A 21,212-nucleotide genomic window follows, 5' to 3' on the forward strand; every position below is an offset into this window, starting at 1 on the left:
CAGAAGTTATGTTACCGACATGTCCATGATAAGTGAAAATCAACAAAGTAGTAACATTTATTTTAATATTTATATATGTATTAAGGTTTTATAAACCCTTTCCACATTCTTATAAACCTTTCCCACACTTTTACAAACTCTTCTAATTTTCTTAACCATTTTCTAAACTCATAAACCTACATAATTTGAACAACATACCTATACTCTATGGTACTGCAAAATTTTATATGGGTACTCACTAATGAAGATGCAACTACAACTTGAATGGTATGTAGTACTGATGATGATGATGATGATGAGGTGAATGTACAGTAGTGTACACTATCTCAAAATCCCTCAATATAGTGAAACATCCATGATAAATAATTTACATTAATATTTTTTGAAAACCTGTGAAACAGCTGAGTCCACAAAAAGTTGAAATACAAAATAGGAAGGGACTACTATATACTATTCCAGCCTTCTTTTAGTTGTAGAATAGGTGCACAAAGACAAATATACAAGCATGCACAACATTATATGATTAAGAAAAGCCATCTCAACCTAAATGTTTATCCTAGGGGTCGGAGAGAGAGCTCAGTGGTCTAATGTGCCTGCTTAGGCAGGCTTAGGGGGTTGCAGTTCAATCCCTGGCACCACATGCTATGCCAGCCCTGCTCTCCGGTGGACTGAGCTGGCCAAAAAACAAAAACAAAAACAAAAAAATAAGTGTTTATCCTAGCCAGGCATGAAGGCACATGCCTATAATCCCAGCATTCAGGAGGCTGAGGCAGGAGTGTCACAAGTTCAAGGCCCAGGCTACATAATAAGTTCAAGGCTAGCCTGGGATATATAGCAAGACTCTATAGATTTTTCTCAAAATAATAATAATTATTAATTAATATAAAATGAAATAAATGTTTACCATTAGGACACTAGTTATATAAAAGTCTGTATGAATATTCATACACTTATTTTGTTTGTTTTAAAACAGAGTTTCTCTATATAGTTCAGGCTATCCCTGAATTTTGTGGAGCCCAGGCTGGCTCCAAACTAGCCATCTTCTTCCCTGAGCCTTCCAAGTGCTAGGATTATAGGTTTACGCTGCTGTGCACATCTCACACACTTTTATTATGTTGCTTTATAACTTGACATTTTTTATTCAATAAGCTGAATGAAATAACAGCACAATGCTGGGCATGATGGTACACACTTGTGATCCTTAAACTCTCAAGTTTAGGCCAGAGGATCACCAAGAGTTTGAGGCCAGCCCAGGCTAAATAGTGCGTTCAAAGCTAGCCTAAACTGCAGAGCAAGAAACAAAAAGGAATAGCACAAAACAATTTCCCCTGTTAGGTTGGCAAAAATTAAAAGATCATGTATTGTCATGCTGGACCCACTCTGGGCCCACCAAGCCAGCCACCAAGCCAGACACCAAAACTGAGTGCACGCCTGTAATCTCAGCGCTGGGGAGGATGAAAACAGGAGAATCACTATGAGTCCAATCTGTGCAGTAAGACCCTGTAGATCCTGAACTAAATACATTTTTTAAAAAAAGAATATAAATGAAAAAAGTCGTTTTATTTATTTTTTGCTTTGTTTTGAGACAAGGTTTCACTATGTAGCCCATACTGGCCTTGAACTTGCTTATGTTTAGCTCAGGCTGGCCTCCAACTCACAGCAATCCTCCTCCCTCGATCTCCCAAGTGTTGGGATTACAGGTGTGCGCCACCATACCTAGCAAGAAAGTAGTTTTGGAAGTGAGACATTTGTTCAGGCTACCCCTGAATTTTGTGGAGCCCAGGCTGGCTTCAAACTAGCCATCTTCTTCTCTGAGCCTTCCAAGTGCTAGGAAGTGAGACATTTGTCAGAACTCTATACATGGATTGCTGTGTTGGTGGTGGTGGTAGTGGTTGCTGCTGTACCACCAGGCTAGGCTCAAACTTGTGATCCTCCTACCTTACTCGGCCTCTTAAGTGCTGGAATTCTTTTTTTTTTTTTTTTTTTTAATGCTAGATTTCTAAGTCTATGCCACCACACTCACCTCTCTACATAGCCTATGATTCAGTATATTCTATAAATATTTATACCTATGCATTACTCGGGTTTTTATAAAAAGTATACATTAGCACTAATATTTTAAAAATCAGAAACCAACCTATCAATAGATGAGTAATTACGTAAATGACACACACAGTGAATACAAGCAAGCAATTCTTGCTTCACACAGTAGTGCAGAACCATAAACATGACTATGCATTGTGTATTTAATATTTGATAATACTGAGTTTAATAGGAAATGTGTAGCATTTATTCGGTAATGTCATTTTCACTGCCTTAATCAGTGTACATTTGAAGGAAAGTTAAAGGAAATGTTGAAAGTTAAAAATAAGTAGAGAAGAAAATATATCTTACCTAACTGACCCAGATTGGACTATGTAACAGCTACTTAAGATGTAACAAAGAGAGGAAGCTACTACTTGGAAAGAGAACTCAAAATAAATAAACTAATGTATAAAAGCCTAGATTTAAGCACTGATATTTCAGAATGTGCTAAACTGATTAAGACATAGTTAATTTTAAATGTGACAGAGGAAGGGCCGGCCAGATAACTCAAAGGACTAAAATGCCTGCTAAGTTAGGCACAGGGACTAGGGTTTGATCTCCAGCGAGTGGTGCCAGCCCCACCTCTGAGGCGCGCTGAGACAGCAACTGAGACGGAATGGTGGCTCGCACCTGTAATCCCAGCACTTGGGAGGCTGAAAACAGGAGGATCACTATGAGTCTGCTCTGTGTAGTGAAACCCTGTACTAAATACATTTTAAAAAATGTGACACAGACCATAACTTAAAGCTATAAGAGATTCTGTGTTTCATATCTAGAAATTCTTTCTCCTGTGCAGGAGCCACAGACACAGTGGCTCTCACAGTGACGTCTAACCATGAGGACATCACAGATGTGTGCTTTCCCTGGGTCCACATTGGCAAAAATAGTTCCATGGAAGTTTAGTTAACAGCTATAGCTCAATGTTGATAATTTCATTTTTGTATATCTCCCAGGTTTTTTAGCGCATTTTTTTATAAAATGTATTCAACTTGGCAGCTTGTTTTAAATTCTTCCTCTTCAGTTAGTTGGACTATGTGCATATATATTTTTTCTCAATATATGAAGATATATTTAAATGTTAATGTACAACATAATGCTGAGAATTTCAATTTGAATCCATACCAGTAAAATAAATATGAATCCAACATCTGCCAATATACATCTTTTTCTTGGTTTAATAAAAGATATTCAACAGTTTATTAAGTTCCTGAAGATCTTCCTAACCCAGTTACTGCTAAGAAGGGTGTATTGACATAAGTATATGTCTGTCTTAGCTCTGCTTCAAGTCATAACTGTAACAAATACTAAGTCATAATGTTATACTGAAATTCATCAACCAACTATTAAATGTCTACATTGTAGTCTCTGATCACAGCCATATGTATAATTGCTTTTTCATTTTGATACATAGGAGAGCTTTACAGTAGAAACACCAGTAAAAAACTGCTATACTATTTTAAAAAATAAGAGGAGCCAGTGAGATAGCTCAGCAGACTAAAGCACCTGCTTAGGCACTTACACAAGTGCAGGCAATGCAGTTCAATCCTCCACACCACATGTGGCACCAGTCCCACCCCTAGGGCAGGCTGAGCTGGCCAAAGAGTCCAGGCAGGCATAGTGGTGTACACCTGTAATCCCAGTGCTGGGGAGGCTGAAAATAAGAGGATCACTATGAGTCTAATGACCACTATGAGTAACAACCAAATACATTAAAATGTAATCATAATTTAAAAAAAGAAAAGAAAAAGACTGAGAATGAGTGGTTATTTTAAAACTTTTGTGCCGGGTATGGTGATGCATACCTGTAATCCCAGTACTTAGGAGGCTGAGGCAAGGGGATTGTTGTGAGTTTGAGGCCAGCCTGGGCTACATAAGCAAGTTTAAGGCCAGCATGCACTACACAGCAAGACCCTGTTTCAGAAAAAAAAAAAAAAAAAAAAAAGTAAAAAAACGCTTTTCTTTCAGTAAAAACTCAAGAACAATTTGAATAATGCTTATTTTCTCTTCATGTAGTTTAAAATGTGAAGAGTCTTCTGTGCCTTAGACAGCTGGCATACTCTTTATGATGAGAGGCGCTTCCAACACTTTCTGCTTTATTCTTTTCAAGGTGAAATATCCTCAAGAGGCCTTTAAACATAAACAGCTTCTGGGTCATCTCAATCCTTCTTGCTGCAGTCACCTTGCTCATTTATGGAGATCAAGTCACCAGCACTATGCTCCTCTGGCTGTGTACCTACCCACACAGGAAAGATAACCATGACAGCGTGCCCACACTCAGGGAGTTCAGCATTCTGCAGCTGCCTTAATATTACATTTGAATTTTACTTCCATTTTACAGTGTTATCATTTTCCTTTTTTCCCCTCTATTTTCATCTTAATGGCTAATTCTCTCATCCTCTCTTTTAATCATTCATTTTTTTTATTTGTTTTAGGACAACTGCCTTACATTAAACCCCTAGGCTTAAGTAATCTGCCAGCTTCAGCCTCCCAAATAATGGGACTATAGTTGTGCACAACCGTGCATGAGTCAGCCACCTATTATTTATAAAATATCAGCTGGGTTTACAGCTGGGAAAGGAGGCACCACACAATTTCATTTTTGGTTTTCTTTTTTTGGGGGGGTGGCCTATGTGGCACTGGGGATCAAACCTAAGAGCTACATCCCCAGTCTACTTATGTATGTGTGCATTTTTTCAGGCAGGTTCTTGCTATCATGTCCAAACTTGGCTTGAACTTAATATCCCCCTGCCTCAGCTTCCCAGAGTTCTGGGATTATAAGCTACTATTACCATTCCTGGCTCAGCACCATTTAGTAACTGAGTAACAGACATGCAGTAATCAGTCACTGATATACATTGAAAAAACTGTCATGATTGGTCATTGATAACTATAAGCATCTGCTATTTACATTATGAGGGTCAGGGAGATAGCTCAGTGGTATAAGTGCCTGTCTGGCAAGCACAAGGTCCTAAGTTCAGTCCCCAGTACTGAAAAAAAAAAAGATATTTACATTATGATGTGTTGAATGAATAGCTAGCAGGGAAATTTTTACTTTATGCAATTATATAATATACTTCTGTAACTAGAATTTAAAATAGGCTGCTGAAGGACTGACATTATTTTACTAAACTATGGTAAGTGAAATTTGTATATATTATGAACTACACAAAGTGAGAACAATGGCTGGGCATGGTGTTACATGTCTATAATCCCAGCATTCTGAGATTACAGGAAGATCACAAGTTGAAGCCAAGCCTGGGCAAGTTAGCAATTTAGCAAAATCCTGCCTCAAAATAAAAATTACAAAAGTCTGAGAATGTAGCTCAGTGTGAAGGCTATAGGTTCAATACTTTGTAACACAAATACAAACAAACAAGTAAAAAAAAAAAGTGAGAACTACTAGGAACTTTCAGCTATTGAAGAAAACAAAGCCCTATATACTTGACTTGAAAAGATTTCTAAAACATTGCTAAATAAAAATTTTTTAACTTAGAACTCTACATAAAATATGGTTCCAATTGGGCATGGTGGTGCATACCTGTAATCCCAGCACTTGGGAAATTGAAGCAGGAGGATTGCTGTGACTTCAAGGATAGCTTGGGGCATATGGTGAGTGTGATGGTTTGTGTCTAGTTGTCCCCTAAAAGCCTCATGCAGTCATAGGGTGGGACTTCGAGTTTGAGATTAATTCATAATCCACTGGGATTATGGGTTTTAGTATTACTAAGATTATGACTGTGAGTACTACACCACACCCTGTGGTGGATAGCCTCAATGTAATATAAGAGAGACAGACTTTCTTTCTCTGTTGCACTGTTGTTGTTCTGCCGCCATAAACTGATGCTCTCTGCCATGTGCCAGTCTGCTTTGGAGCCAGCTGAGTATGGACTGAAACCTCCAGTAACTATAAGCTAAGTAAACCTTTCCTTCCTTCATTTTGGGTATTGGGTATTTGTCCCAGCAACGAGAGAAGAGTAACTGAGACAGAATTTGGTACCACAGGAGTGGGGTCATTGCTGTGGCTAAACCTGACCATGTGAATTACAAGTTTTTGGGAATGGCTTATGGGAAGAGATAGGAAATGATTGGAGAGCTCGCCTTCATGTGAAGAACTGGAACAGCTTTAGCTGTTCTGTAGGGGAGATTCTGGTCACAGCTCAGACCAGAAGACTGTCAGGAAGCCTGCCTGTCAAGACAGGCTGGGGAGTTCTATGCTAAGGACTGCATTGGTTGTTGGACTCCAGATGATTTGTGCTACAGTTTGGCCAAAAGACTATCTGAATTTTGCTCATGCCCAGAGACATTGCCTGAGACTCAGTTTAAGCATGGCAAACTGATTAATCTTTCAAAAGATATTTCAAAGCAGCCAAATATTGGGACGGTGACATGGCTGTTATTGGGAGCTTTCAGCCAGATTTATGTTGAAAATCAAGAGCAAAGAGCCAAGCAGGATGATTTAAAATGTTATGAGCTTGGCCAGAAAGGAAGCACCAGGAAAGCTGTGGACTGCAAATTCAGAGCTGAGAGGATCTCCACAGCCAAGAAGGAACCAGAGAATGGAAAGGATGGCCTGAGGGCATCACAGGAGGTAGCAGGTCTTTACCCTTTGCAGTCTCAGGGACTTTGTCTTGAGGAAAAAGCTGCTGAATCCCATGTTCCAGAATGGCAGCAGCGGCCACACCAGGTTCCAAGATGGCGCCAGCATGGACAATTTGTTCCTTGGAACCAGGGTCAGAGTGTTTATCAATCCAGGCACTCGACCCCTACAGCCAAGAGAGAAGGAAGCCTGGCTAGTGATCCAGTTGGCGGCAGACCTTGGCATCATCCACATGGTGCTGGTTTTAGGCACATTCAGAATGCAGGAGTTCTGAGGTTAAGAAGGCTTCCACCTCAATTTCAGAAGGCCTGAAAGGCCAGGCATTGTACCCTTGGGAGGGCAGTGTGTGAAGCAGAGAGTGAGAAGCCTATTTCGTGGAAACCCCAAAAGTTTGGAAAGCCAGAAACATGGATCGCCTAAGGGAAACTGCAAAGAGGGAGCAAAGCCAGCCTAAAAGAGAAACCAAGGGAGCTACCACCAAGAGTGCCATAGGGGTGGAGCCATGTAGGGCCTTTGGAGCTCACAACTCAGTGCAGACTGCTTCAGATGTTCCATTTGCAACTATGGGATTTAATGTTTGCCCTGCTGGATTTTGGACTTGTGTTGGTCCCACTGTTCTGTATTCTCCTGTTGTTTGCAGCTTTTGGATTGGTAATATTTATCTTGTGCCTCTGAATGTTGGATGTGTTTAACTTTTCTTTTGTATAGGGGCTCACAGTTAAGACTTGGATCTTGGAGGAGACTTGGTACTTGGACTTTTCAGCAATGCTGAAACTGCTGAGACTTCAGCAACTCTTAGAGATGGACTAGAATAGCTTTTGCATAAAGGGATGTGCATCAGTCTTTGGGGGTCAAGGGGCAGAATGTTATGGTTTGTATCTAGTTGTCCCCCCAAAGCATCATGCAGCCATGGGGTGGGGACTTCTAGAGTAACACATGAGCCACTGGGATTATGGATCTTAGTATTACTGGGGTTATGGGTGTAAGTACTACACCCCACCCTCGGGCGGATAGCCTCAATGTAATGTAAGAGACAGACTTTCTCTCTCTGTTGCACTGTGGTTGTTCTGCCACCATGAACTGATGCTCTCTGCCATGTGCCAGTCTGCCTTAGAGCCAGCGGAGTAGGACTGAAACCTCCAATAACTGTGAGCTAAATAAACCTCTCTCTCCTTCATTTTGGGAGTTGGGTAGTTGTCCCAGCAATGAGAGAAGAGTAACTGAGACAGTGAGTTTAAGATCAGTCTGGACTACACAATAAGACACTGTCTCAAACAAAAAAAAATAATGCCTACTTTAGGATGGGCGTTGTTCTTGGCTCTTGTGATCCAGCAGTGAAGAAAATACATTAATGCCTCTATTTCCTTAGAGCTTACATGATTGTCAATGAGACAGATTACAAAGTAAGGAAATAAATAACTTATTTGCAAATAGGTGAGTCTTTTAAATAATAATAATAATAATAATAATAATAATAATAATATAAAACAATGTGACACTAAAGTGACAGCCAGATCTTCTTTCAGACAGAGTAGTCAGAGTAACACCTAAGATGGGAGCTCAACAAGCAACTAGCCACGATATACAAGAAACTACCATAAATCATTTCTGAAACAAGAGAGAGAATAAGTAAACTGCCATAATATGTATGCAAGTCAGATCCTGGAGTCTGTACCAATACAGAGTACTTAGGAAAAGAGTTCTTCTAAGTCTGGATGCTTTAGAAAGGGACTTACAGGAAAGGGACATGAATGAACTGAGTTAAAGTCCAGGAAGAAGGTAACAGACAAGGCAAGTTCTAAGAAAAAGTCAGACAGCAATGCTATAGTATTCATTACAGATGGGGAATCTCAGGTTTTACACTTTTTCCAGTTACTGGAGATCCTGAAAGAGTAGATGGTCAACTAAAGTAGCTCAGTGGAGATTCTGAGAGACAGGTTGTCTGTTTTAGTGTGAAGCAACTGCTAGATGTATACAACAAAGAAGTATTTGTTTAGTGTGGATTTAACAAAATTCATGCTTCCCCTTTTGTTGCATAGAGTTATTCCTAAAAAGCAGCTCCCTAACAAAAGACTACATTTCCCAGCTCCTTTACATTTGGTCTTGCCAAATGATTAATCAATGGAATGCAAACATGAAGGACTGGTATCACTTTGAAGCTAGAGAAGGTAAAAGAGTATACTCTTTCTACTGTCTCTGGGGCACTGGATGACAAGTCCATATAATGAAAAGAGATTGAGGCCCTGGGCTACCAGAAGGGACAAAGTCACCTGCTAACTAAAAAACACCAGACTATTATGTGATTGAGAAATTAACTGTTGTGATAAGTCATTGAAATTCTGGGACTACAGTAACTAACATTATTCTGATACTATGCAAAGAAGCAAGTTTAATGATGGTAGGAGCCAAAAAGATAACTTTAGTATGAACATTGACAAAACCAAAAAAGACTGACAAATATATAGTAATATTAAATCACATACCTCATATTCTGGTCCAAAGCCAATATAACCACAGAATCGTCCAGAAAGTCTCCAGAGATAAGGGATTCCTCCAAAGAGAAGAATAAACTGTAAAACAAAGCACATTTTAGTCACAGTTGCACAGTACTAGGAGAATAGAAAGAAACCATTACAATATTAAATTTAGTCTATCAAGACATTTTTACCTACATATTGTATATGGATGAATTCAACAGTATGTGGTTTATATCTCAATAAAAGTTTTTTAAAAAGTAAGGATTTTACTTATCAAAATAAATCTTACAGAAAAAGAAGGTAGAGAATAAATAGTGGTCATTAGAGACTGGGAGGGGGCCATAGGTGGCGGTGGGAGGACGGGGCGTGGTGGGGGATACGTTGGTGCTTGACCGGGCAATGGCGGCGACGGTGGAGGCATGATTTCCTGTTACCAGGGAAAATAGGATGCAAGCCCAGAAACTTTCCCCATCACCTCTTGTTGAAAATTTGATTTGAAAGTGGTCTGGGTTGGAAAAATGGAAAGTGCAGAGATTTGATGTGTGCCTCATTTTGCACTGGAGACCCTTCACTACTAATTATCAAGAGAAAAAGAAAAAAAAAACTGGAAGCTAATGTGGTAAACATTTAAACTTAAAAGTTATGAACCTTACTCAAAGTCAGAATGGAATGATTTGTAGTCACAGCACCATCCGCTCGAAACTGTTCTAAGACTGCCTGTATGTGATTCCCCTTGATTGAGTCACTGAGTTTGGAGGTGAGCTTCATGAAGATGGAGGAAAACTCTTCTGCACTTCTTGCAATGTGGTTCTGAATCATGCTTGCAAGTCTGCTATTAGTGACCACCTCAAGTCAAAGACTCGTACCAAGAGGCAGGCAGAATTTGAAGAGCAGAATGTGAGAAAGAAGCAAAGGCCCCTAACTGCATCTCTTCAGTGCAACAGCACTGCACAAACAGAAAAAGTCAGTGTTACCCAAGACTTTGTGAAAATGTGCCTGGAAGCCAACATCCCCTGAAGAAGGCTGATCACCTAGCAATCTGTGCTTTGCTGACTCGCCACATGAAGAATGGAGGCTCCATACCTCAGTCAGACCAACTAAGGAGAGTTTATCTGTTTGATGGGTACAAGAATGAGAATCAACTCCTCAACTCACAGGATTGCTGACCAGGAGGTTATCACTGTGTGACCAAGGTAAATAATGTGGAGTATTAAAGTTGTGTTTTGATTGTGTGGTTCATCTTTATGTTTATTTCATTTAAAATCATGTGATGGCAGAGTAGTTTTGCATTGTGTATATAGTTGCAGGCAAAAAAAGTCTTCACTGCAGAACTTATTAATTTTAGTCACCAGTGGTTTAAGTAAAACTTAGGGATAGAATATGCTAGGATACCTGAAACCTGATGGTTATCTTTAAAATTGATGGGTTTCTCCTGGGATGTTTGTGCATGGAAAAAATTCCATGCTTTTTTTTTTAACCCCTTGTGAGATTATTTAATTATCTGGATTGAAGACCACTGTAGAAAATTGAAGCTGCTACCAGGCAACACCACCCAGAGAAGGAACTTAAAGGAATTATTCTGATTAGAGGAATCTCTTCAAAATGGAAGAAGAGGGCCAAGGAGACAGCTCAGCAGCATAAGTGCTTGCCTGGCATAAGCAAGGTCCTGAGTTCCATCCCTGGTACCGCAAAAAAAAAAAAAAAAAAAAAAAAAAAAAAAAAAGAGGAAGAGGTAATGAGAAACTGTTATTATATAGCAGAAATGACTTATTCCCAAGTATGTTTCACTTGTGTTTGTTTGAAATAGTTACCTACCCTATCCTTCAGTTCCTCATTGCCTTTTCTTTTTTAGTCTTTCTGTTTTATTTAGTATCAGCTTCAAATGACCAAAAGACTAAAATCTTTCTTTCAATATTAATGCCAAGAGCCACAGGGAATTTTGTGGTGACAAGATATGTTTCTTATTGTGTATACAGTTTTGAAACATTGCTTTCATTTTAAGCACTTTCTTGAATATGCAGTTTTTTAAATGTTTTTGTGTCACTTCAGACTGACAAGTTAAACAGTCATTTTCTGGTTGAGTTTCCTCCTTTTGTAGAGAATTAATTTTTGTCTGACAGGTCAAATAATGAAATTTCTTTTGATACATTAATTTTTCTGTGAGATTATAAGGGTAGAAACTATTTTTCTTTCACTTTTTCTGCTTTGTTTCTGGCAGGACTTACAGAGGAGATCTGGCAGTACACAGAATAGTTGTTTGGCTGAGAAAATAATTCCATTAAAGTTAGCCATGTTCAGAAAATTATCTGAACCTGAGCACCCTGTAAGGTTATCAAAGTAGGTTAGCACAGTTGGGTCCCCTCCATAAGAAACCTAGGATATATTTGAGAAATTTAACAGCTAAAAAGTTGGATAAGATCTTTATTTTTAAAAATATTGAAATATTTGAAAACATTCAAGTAAAAATAGTTAAATTTCTATTACAGAGAGTGGTAAGTGATACCCTATGTGACTTTAATGTTATTTTAACACAAATCTTTAAAAACCAAGGTAAAAAAATAATGCAATTCATACAATTTTCCTTAAGTGTCTTACAGACTTAAGTTCCTAATTCAAGTCAGATGACCACCTGGTTTTAAATTGTCTTACCATTTAAAAGCCTGCTACCAAAAAAGTCAAATGTCAGAATGTCAAAACACTTTTTTCATGGTTGGTTATGTTGTAGTAGCACAGTAAATGCCCAGAGTAGCACTGTGACTGGTGAAGCACATAGATGAAAAGGCCAGGAAAAAGCCACAGTCTGTTTTGCCTTTCTCTAGGAAAGACTTTGCAGGCAACCGTGTTTAAATTTCATTACCTAAGATGTTAGAAGATCCAAGAAGCTAGGAAAATTGGGTTTTATAGCAGTATTTTCAGAATACAAAAATAAGGTTAGATTTAGAATCTAGTTTTTTTGAAATTTATGCTCCCTTTTGTTTGCGTAGTACTGTGCACCACCAGTAAGCATGTGATGACAGCTTTTAGTGAACCAGTAAATAAACAAAAACTCAAGTTTGTGTTTCTGGTATACAATTGTTTTTCAGACTCCTCATTTTGATATTTAGTTTATCTATGGTTACAGTCCATTTTGTTAGGATCCTATCATGTTCTTAAGAGTTCTACATCCTGTTGGGTTAATACCATTGTTTTACTGATTATGAAATGTTGGTTTCCTGAAACTGGTTAATTTTTGTCTCATAAATAACACAGTGATTGTCTTAGCCTGCTCAAACTGGTACAAATCCCTGAAACCATGGTAACAAGTGGGATTATCTAAGAGGCATATACTGCATTGGAGGTAGTATTGGATGTGTGTATAGAAGCTTTCAGTCTTAAATGTATAGTGTTAGTGTGATGTTATATGGAAAAAATAGCAACTTTTTTTTCCATTTTATAAGTTGTATGCATAAACAGGAGTTGTAATGTTTCATTTATAAACTGCTTTCAACACATGCTTAACTATTAGTAGTGTTTCTCAAAGTATGATAGTATGTCTTCCGGAATTTCACTATATGCTTACAGTTAATAGTCCTAGCTTGTTGAAATGTTGAATTTCCTGTTGGTTTCTTTTTGATTATATGGGCACATATAGCAAGGCTGAAGTATGTTGTAATCGTTTTTTTGCAGGGTGAAATTTTAGATTTTGTATGAGAACCTTATATAGTTTTTTGTCTATTACCAGGTTATGGGTTTTTCTTTCTTTTTTTTTTAAGTGCTACTTTCAGTTAATGTATTTGGCCCTATCAAATTTTTGGGGACCAGAAAACTTTGTAAAGTTCTGTATTTTATTAGTGTAGCAAATCAAGTCCTAAGTTTGTAATTGTTCTGAAATATTAATCCCTTAAACACTACTGTAAGTATAGTTGGAAAGATCTCCAAGCTGAAAGCTCCATGTTGCCTAAAAGAATTTGTATGTAAACATTAATAGAAATACACATAGGCAAATTATATATAAGGTGGCCCAAAACAAAAGCTGCAGTTTATCATTTTGTGCTTAGTCTTTGTAAGAGCGCTTTATGTTTGACTCATTCCAACGGACATTAAATGAAGACATCACATTAAAAAAAAGAGAGACTGAGAGGGGTGGGGGAAGAAATTAAAGGGATAGGTTAAACAATGAATATCTAAATAGAGTTAGGAGGAATTAGTTGTCTTTTAACAACGTAGGGTAAATACAATATACAACAATTTTATGATACAGTTAAAGATAACTGGGAATAGTCCAAACGTTCCTGACACATAAATGATAAATGTTAGCTGAGTATGGTGGTACATACCTGTAATCCCAGCTATTTGGGACACTAAGGCAAGGGGTTTTCAAGTTTGAGGCCAAATTGGGTGACTTGGCAAGATTGTATCAAAATGAAAAATGAGGAGGGGGTGGGGGATTGTCCTGCCATGCTTAGCAGTGCTTTTGTATGTGTTTAAGTAGCCAAGTCTTTCTTGGGGGTGAGGTTCCCAGGGCGCCTTGGTATCTGAAGTGATCATAAAGACCTCATCAACTGCCACTGAACACAACTGAAACAAAACAGGAAGACAGCAGCAAAACCTTCAGAACAAGGTTTTCAAAACAAAAACAGAGTTGCAATCTTGGCAGAACTGGTCAAAGAAAATTACTTATGTAGAACCAATCTTCAACAAATCATGCTGGAGGTGGCACTGCATGCTACAGACTTGCTCTTGATAAGGCCTTCGTACTGAGCAGTTCAATCAAAGGCAGATTTACAGCACACTCATGCACATACATTTGCATCTTCATAACTCAAGACCACATTTGGGAATCTTACTCTTCCCATTTTACCGCACCTTGACCCAGAATGAAGAAAATGTCTGTGATGAAACTGACTTCATAATTTGAAATGTTAAAGCTACTCTTATTCACTGTTGTACAAACTGTTACACAATTCTGTTGAACTAATATACTTTTTGCTTCTTTCAGAAAAAGGAGTACGTAAAGGAAACCAAAAAGAAGGGGAAGCAGGTTGATAATGAAAGCTCTGGAAACTGTCTCATTTGAGGAATTGGTTATGATGTCCATGACTATAACCTTGTGGTAGTGCCATTTGTTTTTTTTTTTTTTTTTTTTTTTTTTTTTTGAGACAAAGTCTTCCTATGTCATTCAAGCTGGCCTTGAACCCACTATATAGCAGAGATGGGTCTTGAACTCAAGGCAATCCTCCTCCCAGTCTCCCAAGTGTTGTGGTCACAGGCATGCACAACTACATCTAGCTGCCATTTGATTTTGAACTCTATACTGGACAGAACGAGACTCCACACCCCACAAATTGTACTGAGTATTACACATCCACAATGGACTTTCAAGAAATATTTATGGTACTTAACTTTATTTGGTTTGGGGATGAGGTGTTTTTGGTGGGGTTTTGTGGTTGTTGTTTTGAGATAGGGTCTTGCTATGTACTTTAGGCTGGCCTTGAACTTGCAGCCATTCTCCTGCCTCTGCCTCCCAAGTGTCGGGATTATAGGTATGTGTTGCCACACCCACCTATCTTTAAAGAAATGATGTTTTTAAAAAATGTTAACCAATAGGCTTAAATAAAAAATTCATATTTACAGTTTGTAGAATTGATATACTATCTTTTGAGTGTAGAGTCAATGTATCATCCAGAAATATTCTTTGTGAATTCCTAGTTATCATTTTCAGTGTTAAAAGAAAACCAATAGCCCAGTGAACTAAAGCACCTGCTTAGGCAAAGCACAGCAGCCAGAGTTCAATCTCCAGCCTGCCTGCCTTACCATGCTGTCTCTACCCCAGGGCATACTGAGACGGGGATTGAGACTGGGCGTGGTGGTGCACACCTATAATCCCAGTGTTGGGAGGCTGAAAACAGGAAAATTACTACAAGTCTGATCTACATAGTGAGACCCTATAGATCCTGTATCAAACAAACGAACAAATAAATCGATAAAGTTAAAAAACAAAATCTGCCGGGGAGATGGCTCAGTGGAATAATTGCTTCACTGGCAAGTGTAAGGGCCTGAGTTCAATACCCGGTTCCACCAAAATAAAAAATAAATAAATAAATAAAAAGAACCCTAAGATAAACTAAGTTACTCATCAATTCTGATATCTTTTAGAAACCAATATCATTATAAATGATGTAATTAAATGATTATAAAAGATGATAAAAAATTAAAATATCTGGGAGTGATGACAGGCACCAGCCCTCAGGAGACAGAGGGAGAAGGATCTCTTGAGAGTTTGTCTGGGCTACATAATGAATTCAATGCCAGTCTTAACTGTACAGAGAGACTCTGTCTCAAAAGAAAAAAAAAAGCCTAAATCAAAACAAAAAGAGCTAGTGACATAGCTCAGTGATTGGGTGCCCCTAGGCTCAATCCCCCATGCTGCATTTAAAAAAAGAACCTGAGGGAGGAAAAACACATTCCTCTATGTTTGGAGAAATGGAAATTGTAATTATTCTAATTTGGTTACTAGAAATTGCAGATGTATATCAAATCTTTATGCTATAACTCCCTAAATATGTATAATATACACCTTTTAAAATTTATTAAAAGCAGGTGGTGGGGCCGGGGAGATGGCTCAGTGGAATAAGTGCTTCCCTGGCAAGCGCAAGGGCCTGATTTCAATCCCCGGTTCCACCAAAACAAACAAACAAACAAACAAACAAACAAATAAATAAATAAGCAGGTGGAAGAATGGGGAGAGATTAGTTAGAAACTGAGAAGCTGAAATCAGAATGAGTTTTGATGTTCTTTTGGAAGACATCTAGAATTAACGATAATATATATTTCAAAATGACTAGAATAGACTTCTGAATGCTCTTATTGCAAAAAGATAAATGTTTATAGTGACAGACATGCTAAATATACTGTTTTATTATTACACATTGTATACATAAAAATATCAGGTTATACCCCAGAAATATGTACAGCATAAAGTGTCAACAATAAATAAAATGTTTAAAGTAAATAAATGAAAACTTTCTGCCAAGAAACCATAGTAAAAGCTTTGCAAATTGGGAACTAAGTGTAAACAATGTGGCCAAAATCCCACAGCTAATTCATTAAAGAGATAGAATCTGAACACAATTGTGTGGTGCTGTTAAAACTCTTTTCCATGAAAGTAAAGGATCCTTTTCAGTTAGGATAAAGTATTAGGGCTTTTTGTTCTTGTTTTTGTGTGTTTGCTTACATGATTTCTTTTATCTTTTTTAAGACAGAGTCTCAAAGCTACAACTCTTTTTGCATAGGTCTTGCTTTATCTTAGTTTTAACCATCCAGCAGAAAAGTATAAAAATGAAGTATAAGAAGTAAAGCCATGCTGTTATATTGAGCTGTAGGGGACTCAGGTCAACAATTTCTGACACTGCCAGTCAAGCAGAAGACCCAATACTATTATGGATTCTTGGACTCTTTTAGAATATTTTTGCTGAGTTAACACACCTATAATATTCAAATAACGGAACTAAACAAAAAAGGGGATATATAAACAAATGTCCATTTTGTATCTGTGCATTCAGAATGGTTAGGATATATAGTTACATTCTCTTAATGAATAGAGGGATTTGTTGTAATAGTGTTTGTAAATAGGATATCATATCTGCATCTTGTACAGCAAATAACCACTAGGAAGACAATATGCAGTGTGTTAATTATTGAAACTGTCCTACCAATTTGATTTGAAACTGTCTCATTGCTATTTGTCAATAAAATTATGGGGAAAAAAAAAAGACAGAGTCTCACTATGTTGCCCAGGGTGGTCTTACATCCCTGGGCTCTAACGATCCTTCTATGTCAGCCACCCAATGCTGGTGCTAATTAGGTGTGCACTACCACACCCAGCTGAAGCATTAGTATTGATACAGAAGTGGTGAGTTAGGTCCACTCACCAAGTTGAAATATCTTTGCCTAGAGCAGAATGAAATAACTCTGCCTTCTCCAGTTAGACAAAGGTGAACCCTGAGGTAGAGTCAGGGTTTCATATGAGCAGGCCCTTTCCTCAGCACTACCCTTTATCTTGGGCGGATAAACAGAACACAGACATTCACCAAACCACTAGAATATGAGAAACCCAGAAGGAGCTTAGAATATGAAAAGAATGAACACTTAAAAAGCTCCATTTGCAAGCTAGGTGTCATCATGCATACCTCTAATCCTAACACTCTGGAAAGCTGCACAGAGATGAGGATCATAAATTCAAGCCCAGCCTGTGCAACTGAGTGAGATCTCAAATCAAAGTAAAAAATAAAAGGGAGAAAAAAAAAAAAGAGAGAGAGAGAATGGAAGGGATAAAAGAAAAAAAAAAAGCTTATGTAAATAGGGAGGGAAAGAAGAGCTGAAGGAAGGGAAAGGGAATGGGGAAAAAAAGAATTTAAAAAATCTAGCAATAAATAAATAATAAAAAGTGTGAGGGATATAGCTTAATGTGAAGGCCCTAAACAATAAAAAAAAAAGAAAGAAAAAAAGAAAGAGAATTTTACTTCCAAATAAAGTACTTCCCAAAGAAATACTAAGTTTGTGGGACTTATTTTGTCAAGAGGAACTAATTTCTTTTTCTCAAGGTAGGACCTCAGGAAAACAATGATCAATCATATGCCATAGTTAGAAGCAGTAAATTTCTTTTTTTGGTGGGGGGCAGCACAAGGAATCAAACTCAGGGCCTTGCACTTGACAAGCAGGCGCTGAGCTTCTGTGCTACCTCCCTAGCCCAGAAGCACTAAATTTCTATTGATTTAAAAATGATTCCTCATGTCTGAAGGGTTTTTGTTTTATTGTATTGGGAATCAAAATCAGAGTCTTGAATATGCTAAGAACATGTTCTACCAGTGACTTACACCTCTAACCCTGGGGTGAGGATTTTGATACTATCATATTTCATGGGTAACCTTCCAAATTACTTTCCATCTATTTGTATTTTTAAATAACAGTGTTTTATGTATCTTAAGGACTATATATAAATTACATCATACTGGTTGATATACTGTGTCAACTTGAATAGTTTAGAAGTTTAATTAAGTGACTCAGCAGAGAGCCAGTATTCTTAGTTTGTAAACATCCTCATCATGTGCAAGAGGAGGGCATGGACATTGTATGAGTTCTACACCCCCAGCCCCAGGGTAGCTTGTTTATAATATAAGGAGGGGAAAGAGGCTAGACAGAAGCTGCAGCTGCTGCCCTTCCCTTTGCTTGTCCTTGTTTTCTGCTGCCATGTACTGCTGCTCTCTGCCATGTGTCACTCTGCCTGGGAGCCAGCCAAGTATAGACTGAAACTTCCAAAAACTGTGAGCTAAATAAACCTTTCCTTCCTTAATTCAGGGTGTTAGGAATTTTGTCCCAGCAACGAGTAAAAAATAACTGAGACAGACATATTCTACCACTGTTCTATACCTCTATCCCTGCTTTGAGGGTTTTGGCACTATCATATTTCATGGGTAACCCTCTAAACTGCTTTCCATCTTTATATCTGTATCTTTAAATAACAGTGATTTATGTATTTTAAGGACTACCCATAAATGACATCATACTTTATGTATAATCCCATAATTTGATTTTTGAAATTTATTGTTTTAGATCTTTCCGTGGTGATCTTTACTTGATATTATTAGTTTATTCTCTAAAATATGTATACTAAATTATACTTTCATCACCAGTACCTGAGTATCCTGTTTTTCCACAATCCATCCCATACTTTATACTATCTATCTTCTAGATTTTTACCAGTATTTTGGACTGGCTTAATACCAGAAGTTTTGAAGACAGTTTCTGGACAGCAGCAACCACAGGAATGTGTTAGATGTAAACTGTCAGGCCTGATCCAGATCTACTGAGTCAGACACTAGAAGTGGAGCCATGTAGTCTCCAGGTGAATCAGATGGACATAAACATTTAAAAAACACTGATTAAATAAACTGCTTTTCTAAAGGTTTCATTAACTCTATATCTGCTTTAATATAATTAATTCAATCCAGGATGGAAGTAAGCCTTGTTCCCAAACATATGTTTTGGCACCACTAACTGACCTGTGTTCTACCAGATGAACTAACTGATCTGTCATTTCTTTCATCCTAATCCCAAAACTAGTGAATAATGAAGAATTAAAGATTTATAATGCCTTTGGTGAAAGGTTAGAAGCCCAGATTTTAAATAAATATAAAGGGTAATCTTAGTATTTCAACTTTGAATGATTTATGAATGAATTTAGAAGCTGCAGTTTCAAATCGCATTTGAGGCTGGAGTGAGGTTCAGTGCAGTGCTCTTGCCTTGCACATGCAAGGTCGTGGGTTTGGTCTTCAGCACCAAAACTAAAACTGGTTTTAGCTAACTTTGGAGACTCAGAAACGAGGCATGGTGAACTATAAACTTTCTGTGTGTCAAAACAAAAGCATTCCAGTGCTTTTACATACATTATTTCACTAGTTTTGAAATAGTCTCTGTTTTATAGATGAGGCAACTAAAACTTAGACTAAAGTAACTCATCCAAAGAAACCAATGATTAAGTACTTGCTGTGTGCTGAGTCCTGTACCTTGTATTACCTACTTACTCCTTTCTATAAGTCTTACAAGATATGGCTTAGTATCTATGTATTTTTCCTCTTATTTTGTTTGCTTTCTTTCTTTCTTTCTTTTTTTCTGTACTAGAGATTGAACTTAAAGCCTCACATATGCTAGGCAAATACTCTACCACTGATCTATATCTTCAGCCCATTTGTACTTTATTTTGAGACAATGCCTTAGTAAGTTACCCATGTTAATCTCAAACTTGAAATTCTCCTGGTTCAGGCTCCAGAATACCTGTTATTACACACTCATTTTCAAATGGGGCTGAAAGAGTAAACTTGTAAACCAGGGAAAACAGATGTTTATAGTTGGGAGGCTGAAACAGGAAGATCCCCACAAATTTGAGTTCAGCCTGGATTATATATGAGACCCTATCTCAAAACAAAACAAAATACCAAAGAGAGAGAGAGAGAGAGAGAGAGAGAGAGAGAGAGAGAGAGAGAGAAAACTGCTCATCTAGAAACATAGAAATTGGAGAAGTAACAAGCTAAACTTTGCCTTTCTCCAGTCTCTAGCTGTTTAAGTTCTTAAGGGGGTCTTATTTTGTTGCCAGGGCTGGTCTCAATTTCCTGGGCCTGGGGTCTTCCGGCCTCAGCTTCCCTCGTAGTTGGGACTATAGGCACATGCCATAGTGGCTGGACATTTCATATATTGATTGGGTACTTTATTTACATCTGTGAAATACTAGAGAAAATTTGTCTCAGACAACGGACATTTTTCTCTCTGGGTGCTTTGTCCCATTTATGTGAACAATGGCATTTATAATTGGTCAGACAAGGGCTCTGCTTAGTTTATCTCAAGTAGATACCACTATGGCAAAAACAAAGATCAAAAGAAAACTCTAACTTAATTTCATGTAAGTGTCTGTGACCTAAACATACAAACCTATTAATTCTAACCAAGATAAAAGAGGAATTAGGGTCAGTCAGATAACTAAGTGGATTAAAGCGTCTGCTTAGGCAGACACAGGAACTGGATTCAATCCCTGGTGTGCTGTGCTGGCCCTGCCTCAGGGTGTGCTGAGATGGTGATTGAAACTGGGCATAGTGGTTTGTGCTTATAATCCCAGCATTTGGGAAGCTAAAAACAGGAGAATCACTGAGTCCAACCTGTGTAGCGAAACCCTGTAGACCCTGTACTAAATACATAAAAAAGGAGGAATTAACTTGTTTTCAAACTCTTTTCAAAGCAACGTAAGAGTTACTTCCTTAGCTAAGGATAAAGTTCAGTGGCATAGCACCTGCCTAGTAAGCACAGGTTCTGATTTCAACTCCCAGAACTAAAAAACAAAAAAAATTTTCTTCCTAACCAATGATAAATATAGCTACTAACTGCAGTTTTAAGAGTTTCAAGAATAGTTTCTTCAGTACAACTTTAAAATCTCAGAGGAGCAGTTTGAAGCCCAGTTCTACCACTTAATAGAGCATCATTTGGCCATTAAATGGGCAAGCCATGTAATGTTTTTGTGCCTCACT

General features: G+C 37.9%; 1 protein-coding gene and 1 pseudogene across 5 annotated transcripts in view; one reads left to right on the forward strand and one right to left on the reverse strand.

The window, feature by feature from the left end:
• Zmpste24 (zinc metallopeptidase STE24) overlaps positions 1 to 21,212 on the reverse strand; it is an 81,630-nt gene that overhangs the window by 52,803 nt on the left and 7,615 nt on the right. For all 5 annotated transcript variants that reach the window (XM_023706211.1, XM_023706208.1, XM_023706212.1 and 2 more), the window contains one exon: positions 9,166 to 9,252. In XM_023706211.1, the coding sequence (XP_023561979.1) occupies positions 9,166 to 9,252 (87 nt within the window). The remainder of the gene's footprint in view (positions 1 to 9,165; positions 9,253 to 21,212) is intronic.
• Positions 9,824 to 10,325, forward strand: LOC101574100 (annotated as a pseudogene).

This window comes from Octodon degus, unplaced genomic scaffold (genome assembly GCF_000260255.1).
Source record: "Octodon degus isolate 3935 unplaced genomic scaffold, OctDeg1.0 scaffold00245, whole genome shotgun sequence".
NCBI lineage: Eukaryota > Metazoa > Chordata > Mammalia > Rodentia > Octodontidae > Octodon > Octodon degus.